The sequence below is a fragment of the Saccostrea echinata genome, unplaced genomic scaffold (assembly GCF_033153115.1).
Source record: "Saccostrea echinata isolate AGI-Se365-2 ecotype Australia unplaced genomic scaffold, CSIRO_AGI_Sech_v1 ptg000029l, whole genome shotgun sequence".
Taxonomy (NCBI): Eukaryota; Metazoa; Mollusca; class Bivalvia; order Ostreida; family Ostreidae; genus Saccostrea; species Saccostrea echinata.
Genome location: NW_026889778.1, coordinates 3,485,449 through 3,496,921, shown reverse-complemented (window position 1 = coordinate 3,496,921; position 11,473 = coordinate 3,485,449). Strand labels below are relative to the sequence as shown.

The window sequence follows — 11,473 nt, the reverse complement described above, 5'->3', positions numbered from 1 at the left end:
GAAGTTCGACCCCCCCCCCCCCCCCCGAAATTGGATTTGGTTTTGACAATATCTAATTTTCTCTCTCTCTCTCTCTTTTTTTTTTTTTTTTTTTTTTTTTTTTTTTTTTTTTTTTTTTTTTTGCTTGACAAGTTTTTTTTTCAGGTTTGAAAATATAATTTTTCAAATTTCTTTTATTTCTCTTTCAGTTCCCCCCCCCCTTCTATTTGCTTCGATCCGACGCCTATGAGAGATATTTCCGGGATTATCCGCTACCATTATTATAACCCCACTGCCCTCCCACGGCAACGTTACTGCACTGTTTGGAGTTTCTTAGTGGAAACCACTCCATCAATTAAGTCTTACGGATCCATTCGACCTTCTCCTTTTTTTTTGTGATCCGATCCTCTCGATCCATCCTCCGCTATTTGGGATCCGCTCCTCTCCTGATTACAAGGAGATGGGCGAATAATTAAGAAACGCTTTGATAGCAAAGAAGTTAGTTGAGCTTATAAATATCAGTTGTAAGTATATCTTGATTTAATGAATATCAGTGCAATATGTACATAATAGTGCTTGGTAGTAGTATATGACGTCAAGTTGTAAATGAACCCATTCGTCAATTATGGCGGATTCAAGGGGGGCACATCTTACCTGTGCGCAGGCCACCTTAAAAGTTAAACCAAAGTCTGCCTAAATTAAGAGGCCCAGAAAATATTTTAGAACATAGTTGAGAGAGTTATTCCTCTTTGAATATAGAAAAAAGTTGTGGCCATTGAGGAAGCTTTGAAGTTTGAACTGAAGCTATAGGGTTCTTATTTCATGGTAGTGTGGTCTGACCTTCGGCAGGCATATTCATAAATCTACAGTAAATAACATAATTTGGCAAAGATTAAAGTGTTAAAATAGAATTAAATCAAGAATTAATAGTATTAAATCTAGACCAAGATAAAGTAATACAATATAGTAAACAACAGTGTTTTCTTTATATTCACAAATACTCCATTGTCTTTAATTTGAACATTTTTTTATGGCGAAATATGGCAGGTACCCTTTATATAATCCAATATACTTTAAAAAAAATACGAGTGTTTAAAGTTTCCTTGAAACTGATCTTTTTCTAAATTATGTGTATAAAACCATTGAGCATATCATATGCATGTAACTTGATTAAATATCACATGTACCTATAAAAGAAATGCCGTATTTTTCTATATATACAAGTGTGTCTCTGAACATTGAGTTTAAATAATATATAGAGAACAAATTCATCCATTTTTCTTTAACATTTTTTTCTCATATTTTATACGAACCTTCAATAAGGTGTATGGAATTAATTCTGAATGTTATGGTAAATCATGGTCTCCTTGTTAACAATTGAGCAAAATCTCATATCTAACGTTAACTCGGGAAAACTTGATTTCTATAGTAGAATCATAAATTGTACTGAATATAAATTGCAGGATTAGTTAAAGTTTGAAAAAGCATAAAAGATCACAGCTAACAAAATTAACAATCTATCTATTGAAACAGCTGGCAGTTATTGTAAACCAATAATCCCTTAGGAAAAACGTTTATGCTATATGCTTGTAAATTATTTGTTGAAAACGAAAAACATTTTGTACTTTACTGACCTGTGTATGGCAATCTTCGATTTCAATATTATGATATTATACTGTGGTACTGATCCCATTAAAGAAATTGTTAACCCAAGCGATTATAATACAGTAAGTACAAAACGTTTATGTAGCTATTTAGATAGATGCTTTATGCTGAGAAAACGAATCCATGGACTGTAAAGAGCCGTGTAAAGAATGAAGGCGTACAAGGCGCGGAAGATCCCCCGCGAATTGTCTGAGAGAAGACATTTTTTTTTTTCAATTCTAAAAGTTCATGAAAAGTTATATTTTTCAAAAATTATATTGTCAATATATCTTTTACACATTTGCTTCCTATATTTTGTTGAATAAATCATTTTCAAATAATTTATTTTTCACTAATATTTTAAGGTATGTGAAAAAGAAAAAAAAATCACGCATGATTCGAACTCTCATCAAAGCTCACGGTTAGACGTAAGATTGCCCGCTTTTTCTCTCTCTTTTATTTGATTGCCCGCTTTAACCAGTATGCTACGAAGTCTGCTTGTCTTGTTGTGTGTTAGTGTGATTTAAATATTTAAACTTTAAAAAAACAAATTATCAATCAAAAAGTCATTCAATAAAATAATTGAATTAAATGTGTTCAAGATGACATTACTGAAAACATTATTTTAGAAAAACATAACTTTTCCGCGAGCTTTGAAAATTGAGAAATATATTGCCCCAGAGCGAGGGATTGTCCTCGCCTTGTGCGCCCTCCTTCTTTGTCTTGCATGCTATAACCATTATATGTTACAATATTTTTTTTCTTCTGTTGTCTGCCATTTGATTTGTTATTTTGACTGTATACCAACATGGTGGTGTCAATAAATTGAATTGAATTGAAAATCTGATTCAGCTCAAGTATTGATTAAAGTTCCTTACCGGGGTAAAAAAAAATAATGCGGTTTTAAATCTCTTTTTGTTTTTAAAATTACATTGATTAGAAACTTGGGCATATGACGAACAAAACTTCCTTTTTGAAGTTTTTTACTCATGGCTCACAGATGCAACTTGTTTTTTTCCAGCATTTTCTACAACAACTTTTACTGTTGACATTATTTGATATACCGAGTGAATTGGGGTCACTTATTGAATTTTCAATGTTTCCTGTTACGTGAGTAGATCGATTTCATTGTTAATATACACCGACAGATCGATACACAATCTAAGTAGACACCATGTCTCCGATAGTACATAACGAATCCGAGCAAGGATCTCCCGTTCTCGGCCTCTGTTTTCTTCCTGTAGCAGCCATGATCTTAATTATATTTAAATGCAACACAAGAACAGAACATTTAAAACGAATTTTTAATTATGCACACCAATTAATGAATCAATTAATTGCCTACAGATTGCTCAATACTTTATAACATCTCCACGTGCTTTACAAAGAAGCGATTGTTCGCGCATGTCAGCTCGCGTGTAGAACCATTTTCTTCGGAATCAATAAATTTCCATTTCTGAATTACAAATGGCGGTTTGGATCAATACAAGAATTCTCTTACAGAATCCCGCTAACCATCGGCCCGTGTAAACACTGCATTAAAGAAATAGGGTTATAATTGAAATCCCATTTTTGATTAAAGCAATTTAGTACAGAAAAACCAATTCCTCAGCAATTTTTGGGACAGCCATTCAGTAAGAGAATTGTACCATTTAGTCTGCCTCCATAAAGAGAATTCGAGGACGGTGTCAGGGAAGTTTGTAGTCTGTGTTTTGAGTGCATAATAAATGGCAAATGGGATTTGACGGCGGAGCCTCGATTCACGAAAGCCCAAGACCTTTAGCCATGCCATACGATCGCAAAAGAAGCGAAAAAGGAAGAAAAATATTGAAATTTGCCAAGTAAAATCAATACACGGGTTTCCGAGCCGGGAAGCTTCATCTCGCGGTCAATATGGAGAGATGGGACCATCTAAAAGATGTACGACGGATAATCAGAAAATTTATATAGAGAGAAATCCCCGGAATCAATGGTAGTGTTGTATTTTTTCGTTTTCAATGTCATAGCCAGCCATCTTAATTCAATATGGATAACTCGTGTACAATTCTGGATTCTGCCACATGCAGCAGTATGTCTCAACCATTCTGTGTTTTTCGGATTTACGTGCTTTCTATTTGTATACTTCCTTTACAATGTTCACGGAGCCAGGTGCTTGTTACATTTCCTATCTCGCGGTAGGGAGAAGTTATTATTTTGTATAATGGGGAACGATACTAGCAGTATCCCCTCGGAGGCTAACACCCCCGTCTCCCCCTCCTCGGAATGGCAGTCTGTCTACTCTGTGGGATCCAAGAGACGATCCTCCGTCTCCTCTACCAGACTTCCGACTCCGACAGAACCACCGGAACCGGATCTAAGTCATCTGTCAGAGGACGAAATCCGGACGATCCGGTCCGTTATTGGCAGGGCCAAAACCATGCAACAAGAGGAGCAACAGAGGATAAGGTAATCCAGTTACCCTTTAGTGAACCCCAACTTTGAACTATTAAGTGTTGTTGTGTTTTGTTTTGTTTTGTTTTTTTTTTTCAAATATATAATTCATGGTATACCTTTCTTGCGTTTTACATTACTGCCAATTTAAATTTATAGTTACGTATTGATTTATGACTTAAACTTTCATAGATTATAGAGAAATAAATAATTATAGTACCACTTTAACATTACGGCCTTTCTATTATGAGATGTATTTGGGCATATTTACATGATGATAAGATACTTTTCTGTACTGGATATATGTATACATATACGCAGACACTAATTTTCTCGTACCTGCTCTATAACTGCACATGACTGGACCTTTGATGTGTTTTACCACTCTTACATATTCATAAAACATCAAAAATTTTAAAAGAAGACGAATATATCTACTGCTACTTCCGGTAAAATCTTTTCGCTTGATATGGGTCTGAGAGTACCTAATAGTTCTCCCCTGTAGGTGAGTGACATTTAGATATGGAGACAGTTACACGCTTCAACTTCCAGCTTATGTTATGGATTGTTAAAATCAGACGAATCATCGCCTCCCCGCCACAGAGATACTGAATTAGTGTCATAACGTGATAATGGGGAAGCGATTTAGTGTCGCATCCTCCGATTCAATTATTGTAAAATAAAACACAAAACACCGCTGTTATACAACATCGAGGCTATGTACCAATAAAAACCGCTGTGTACTTTTCGTTTCTGTGTCAATTTGCGCGTACGTTTAAAATCATTTTGTTATATAGAAAACTTTTAAAACAAATTCAGTTTGGCCAACAATTTCAGTCAACGATCTAGTTATTCAGCACGGCATGGCAATAAAAAACGTGATGTACATGAATGCGATACTAATTTTAAATAAAACCTATTTATTTCACTTTCATTTGAAACAAAAGTTTGCTTTTGTAATTAAAGCTATTATCATTTGTAATCTGTTAAACAACAGAAAAAGTGTACAACTCAATTTTCATTCAACACGTCTTGGAATCGAATTCGAAACAACATTGATTCTCGATCGAGTTTCCTCTTTGTGAATGTCGGAGAGAGATCTCGATATTCATGTTGTTTTGAGGAATAAACACAATTACTAATGCTATTCTCAACGATATTGATTGTGTAATAGGTCCATAAGAAGTTATTTAGAATAATAATCACGAGGACGGCCATCGTCTGCTTCTCGACAGATTTCGGATGTTTTTACGTCATCAACAGGAATCTCGAGGTTTTATTCTTTGACAAACTTACATTGTCGTCTGCTCATGACTGGTCATTTTGTCATCGATTTCAGATGACCATCAATCTTAAAATCGACTTTGATCAAATAATTAACCGTGTTGGCTAGCACAAAGCAGCAGACGATAGCATTAATGGCGCGTAATATTAGAGATGTTTGTTGATCGATGTCAAATGATGGAATTACTGCTTGAAGAGTTTTGCACACAGAGAATAAAATATCGCTTCTAAGTGAATTGTGATATATACAAATAGCAATTAAAGATGTGTAAATCAGAATTTAAAGGAAACTCTAATGAAAATTTAATGAACAATATGATAAATATTTATAGGCTGGTTTCACAAATCGTTATCCATGGACTGAAATCTTTGGTTATTAGGCTGGAACTCGGTGATACATCTTCTATGAGATGGTGTCAGTCTTAACTGGTTCTTATGTGTGTTAATTCGTGGTTGACTCTTGTGTTGGGTTTGACTAACTCATGTCGTGTAAGATCATGAGTTTGATTCTTGTTTATGTAAGTTCGTGAGATTTACTCTCGTGCTGGTCAAACCTAGGGCATTAAAATAAGTACTGATGTTCCATCGGCAAACGCTCGACATTAGATATGCATGAGAAACACGGGTACTTCGATTGGCATCTTAAAAACTGGGACTGTCTTATCGCGAAGCTCTGCCTGCATTTGCAGCTGGGGCCTCTATCATAGGTCTTACTTTGTTAACTCACTTAAAGCTGGTAAAAACTTTATATGACTGAAAATGCTGGGTTGCTAAATTCCACTGCAAATTAAGTCGCCCTTGTGGCGCAGTGGTTAGAATGTTTCCTTGTAGCGTCGAAGAGTAAGGAGTTGATCCTTGCGTCGTGGTTTCGAACCCACTGAAGGACTTGGAGGTCGTTTTTTCGCACCTAGGTTTCGATTCGCAGGAGGCACTGATTTGAAAAAGACCCCTCACTGCTCAATGACTTTAAGTGCCGAGAACAGATCTAAATTAACAGCCTCCCACCGGCAATTGGTTTCGTCCCAACTTGAGTGAGAAAATTCTCGAAGGGACGTAAAACAACCAACCAACCAACTAACGATGCTTGCAATAAATACAAAAGATAAACCAAACATGCTTTTGCAATTCCGCGCGCAACCTTAAAAATCCCATCTAATCCCCCCAGGAGCCGAATGAAATGCGCCTAGAATTGAATGATCTGTTAAAGGTTGAAGTTTTTATACATCTAATGTTTGGTATTTTATGTTCTTTCAATCTTAAGGAAGCTACCCCTAAGTCTTGTTCCGGACTTCAATGTCTCTACATGGAACATAAACATCGACTTAGCCATGAACTACACAACTTCAAAAAAGTCCCCTTCTAAATGAATTGATCATAAAGTTTTTATCGACATTGTCACGAAAGAAGATTGTTATCAATGTATACAGGTATCTTAAATTACCGCACTCCCTATATTCATGTTATGTACAGGTATCTTATATTACCACACTCCTTAAGGTCACGTTTATAAAGACAAAACATTAACACGTAAATCACCATTAACGGTTTTTACAAGTTTCTTGATGCATTTATTTCTAAATATCCCGTCGTTCTTTCTCTTAAAGCGCAATTTCTACACTGAGTTTTGACATGAAATCGTTTGGAATTCTTTATCGGCATGGAGAAAAAGCTTTTTCCCCTACATTCAGAAACAAATCGATTCTGCATTCCGTGATGGGGAAGGTGTCTAAAGTACATTTCTAGCTTGATAAAGCAGCATCCTTAAGCATTTTTGCTTACTCTTGATGTTTTGTGACTGAAATCAAATTTCAGTTTTTCATCACTAAAAGGACGGGTTCTACTAAACAGAGAACCCTAGAGAACTCTAAAGAACCCTAGAGAACTCTAGAACCTCAGAGAACTCTAAAGAACCCTAGATAGAGAACTCTAAAGAACCCTAGAGAACTCTAAAGAACCCTAGAGAACTCTAAAAAAAAAAAAAAAACCTCAGAGAACTCTAAAGAACCTCTGAGAACTCTAAAGAACCCTAAAGAACTCTTAAGAACCCTAGAGAACTCAAAAGAACCCTAGAGAACTCTAAAGAACCCTAGCGAACTCTAAAGAAACTCAGAGAACTCTAAAGAACCTCTGAGAACTCTAAAGAACCCTAGAGAACTCTAAAGAACCCTAGAGAACTCTAAAGAACCCTAGAGAACTCTAAAGAACCTCTGACACTCTAAAGAACCCTAGAGAACTCTAAAGAACCTCAGAGAACTCTAAAGAACCTCTGACACTCTAAACTCTGAACCCTAGAGAACTCTAGAGGAACCCTAGAGAACTCTGATTATTTTCCGTTATTTATTGCATGTAAATCTGTAAAAATATATATGTTTTTCATATTTAATATATAAAGTTGCTTATCATTTACTATCGAAAAAACGACAGGTCCCTTTTTTTAGAACATCGAATTTTACTTATCGCATAAAAACGTAAAAATGTACGTTACACAGTTCGTGTTTTATATTCTTAAAGTGAAAGATATTTTTGAAAATAGGTGATGCATGTGCCTGGTTTCAAATTATATTTTATGCAGCCAACATTTACTTGAGGAATTGATAAAGTTTAAAAGGGTATCGTTTTTGTTCGATTTTCATCCGACTATAAGTTTTCAAAATATTCTCGACTATCGTCTCCATCATTTAGACGCATTCACACATATCGAAGCGGTTTGATGATAAAGACTCATTTCCATTGTTTACTTTATTTATTTTCCGGGCGACAATTGATGGTTACATCAATGTTTTCTTGTCATTACATTGAAACTTATGTAATTATTATAACATAAACACATGCAGCTAATAATGATTACATTCAAAACAATTAGTCAATTATTATTACATTAAAACACATGTAGTCAGTTATTAATATATTAATAAATTAATCAATTATGATAACATGAAAACACAAATAGTCAACTATGGTTACATTGAAACACATGTAGTCAGTTATTAATATATTAAAACAAATGTAGACTTTCTTACATTGAAATACATGTTGTCAATTATCGCATGAAAACATGTGTAGTCAAACATTATCACGTTAAAACACATGTAGTCAATTGTTACTACATTTAAACACATGCAGTCAATTATGATTACATTAAAACACATTTAGTCCATTATGATCACATTGAAACACTTGTAGTCAATTTTGATTACTTAAAATCCAAGTAGTCAATTATTATTACATTGAAACACATAATATTAATCCTACTTACATTAAAACACACGTAGTCAGTTATGATTACATCAAAACAAATGTAGTCAATTACTTTTACATTAAAACATAGGTAATCAATTATAATGATATTAAAATACATGTAGTCAATTATGATAACATGAAAACACATGTAGTCAATTATGATTACATTAAAACGCATGTAGTCATTTATGAGGACCTGTTCTCGGAAATCAAGTGATAATCTCATATACTGAATAAGTTAGAAATGAAGGTCCAGTATTTTTTTTTTAAATCAGCTACTTTGTCTAGCATGGTGAAAGAAGAGAATACAAATCAATCACAAAGCAATAAAAATGATGGAACGTCCTGTTCTAATGTGACCTGTCTATTTCGTGCCCTTCTGTCCTCATGTGTACTGTCTATGGTGTGTCGTCCTACCCTTATGTGTACAGTTTTTGGAATGTTGTTCTGTCCTCATGTGACTTCTCTATTATGTGTTGTTCTGTTCTAATGTGACCTATCTGTGGTTTGTCGTTCTCATTTGTACTGTCTGTGGTGTGTCGTTTTATCCCTCATGTGTACTGTCTGTGATGTGTCGTTTTATCCTCATTTGTATTGTCTGTGGTGTGTCGATCTGTCCTCATTTGTATTGTCTGTGGTGTGTCTTTTTGTCCTCATGTCTACTGTCTGTGATGTGTCGTTCTGTCCTCATGTGACCTGTCTATGGTGTGTTTTCTGTTATATTGTGACCTGTCTGAGGTGTGTCGTTTTATCCTCATGTGTACTGTCTGTGATGTGTTGTTTTATCCTCATTTGTATTGTCCGTGGTGTGTCGTTTTGTCTGTCCTCATTTGTATTGTCTGTGGTGTGTCTTTTTGTCCTCATATCTATTGTCTGTGAAGTGTCGTTCTGTCCTCATGTGACCTGTCTATGGTGTGTTGTTCTGTTCTATTGTGACCTGTCTGAGGTGTGTCGTTCTGTCCTCATTTGTACTGTCTGAGGAGTGTCGTTCTATCCTCATATATACTACTGTCTGTGGTGTGTCGTTTTGTCTGTCCTTATTTGTACTGTCTGAGGTGTGTCGTTCTGTCCTCATTTGTACTGCCTGAGGTGTGTCGTTCTGTCCTCATGTGACCTGTCTATTGTCTGTCGTTCTGTCCTCATGTATACTGTCTATGGGCTATCGTTCTGTCCTCATGTGTACTGTCTGTGGTGTGTAGTTTTGTCCTCATATGTACTGTCTGTAGTCTATCGTTCTGACCTCATGTGTACCGTCTGTGGTGTGTCATTATGACCTTATGTGTACTGATTGTGGTCTTTCGTCCTGTCCTCATGTGTACTGTCTGCAGTCTGTCGTTTTGTCCTTAAGTGTACTGTTTGTGGTCTGTCGTCCTCTCCTCATGTGTACTGTCTGTGGTCTGTCATTCTGTCTTCATGTGCGCTGTCTCTGGTGTGTCGTTCTGTCCACATGTGTACTGTCTGTGGTCTGTCGTTCTATCCTCATGCGTACTGTCTGTGATTTGTCCTTCTATTTTCATGTGTACTGTCTGTGATGTGTCGTTCTGTCCACATGTGAACTGTCTTTGATGCACTGTACGAGTCGTCCCTTCCTCATGTGACATGTCTACGGTGTACATTTTATTTTCTCATGTGTACTGTTTATGGAATATTGTTCTGTCATTGTGTTTTCTGTCTATGGTGTGTCGTTATGTTCTAATGTGACCTCGTTCTGTCCTCATTTGAAATGTCTATAGTATAAACCGTTCTATCCTGTTGTGTACTGTCTATAATGTATTGTTCTTTTTTCATTGACTGCCTTTGTTGTGTCGTTCTGTATTTATCTTTACAGTCTATCATATGCCGTTCTATCCTCATATGAAAAATATATGATGTCATCCATGGGCTTTCAGTGGCCATTAATCTTACATTTACCTTCACTTCAAAGTATTTTAAGATTCACCCAAAGCCCACCACCTTATATCAATCTACAAGTAATGTCTGTAAGCACGGTAAGGGTTTTTATACATGTAACGACTGTCATTCACACTTGTGCATGTACTGGTCAATGTTAGGGGGTGTATTTTAAAAGATATTAGCAAACATTTCATTCAATTAGTATTGTCAACAATACTAACAAAGTATTGCAATTTTGGGTTACTGGGTAAGATTTTCCTGCTATTAGAAAAATACATTGGGATTTTTGGGGCTTTGGTTTCGTTGTTGAAAAGTATGGTAGACGATCATGATACCGTAGATTTAGAATTTTGTTATTTTGTAAAGGACATGACTTCGTGCGTCCCTTTATATCAGAAAAACAACAAAAATTTAACCCTCGTGAAAGTTAGTGATTTCCAGCAGAAGAAAGGGAGTCAGGCTGTCTGCAACAATATATAAATGGACCAAAGTTAACACTGTGTTAGCAATGCATTTCGATTCCTTATGTAAGTAGTCTGAAATTATCTGTGGATCTAAAGTAGAAACTTACATTGACAAACTGAATAATGACAAACTTAGGAAGTTCTGAACCGCGATATAAAGCAAATAATACGACACGGGGGAATAATCCACTTCAAGTCAAATTACGTAAACAATCAGACATGATTACGATGCATCCTGGGAATGCCGCCATTGATTTTCTCAGAATCTCTTGGGCCTAGATTGTAGCCTGTTACATTTCGGCATGATAAGGCGAGCAATACATTTTGGCACCTTTAGTATTCTTTATGAATATATTGCAAATTTATAAAAATCCCGTACGAAACTCTTAACCGTTTTCCGCCTGGAGTCCGGGCGGACTGAGACGGATTCCGGTTAAGTGCTAGGTGGACTAAGCCGTACTAAAGGCGGACATGGAAAACGTCTTAGCTTTAACCGTTTTCCGCCTCATATCTTAGGTGGATTCCACCTTAAATCTGAG

The 11,473-nt window shown here is 35.9% G+C and overlaps 2 protein-coding genes across 2 annotated transcripts in view; both read left to right on the top strand.

Annotated features, from left to right (window-relative positions):
- Positions 1 to 11,473, top strand: part of LOC133195481 (actin-related protein 8-like) — a 239,032-nt gene that overhangs the window by 126,030 nt on the left and 101,529 nt on the right. The window lies entirely within an intron of this gene.
- The window catches only part of LOC133195477 (uncharacterized), a 44,657-nt gene continuing 36,448 nt past the window's right edge, over positions 3,265 to 11,473 (top strand). Inside the window, exon 1 of the mRNA XM_061331330.1 lies at positions 3,265 to 4,068. Coding sequence (XP_061187314.1) covers positions 3,593 to 4,068 — 476 coding nt within the window. The 5' untranslated portion in view covers positions 3,265 to 3,592. The remainder of the gene's footprint in view (positions 4,069 to 11,473) is intronic.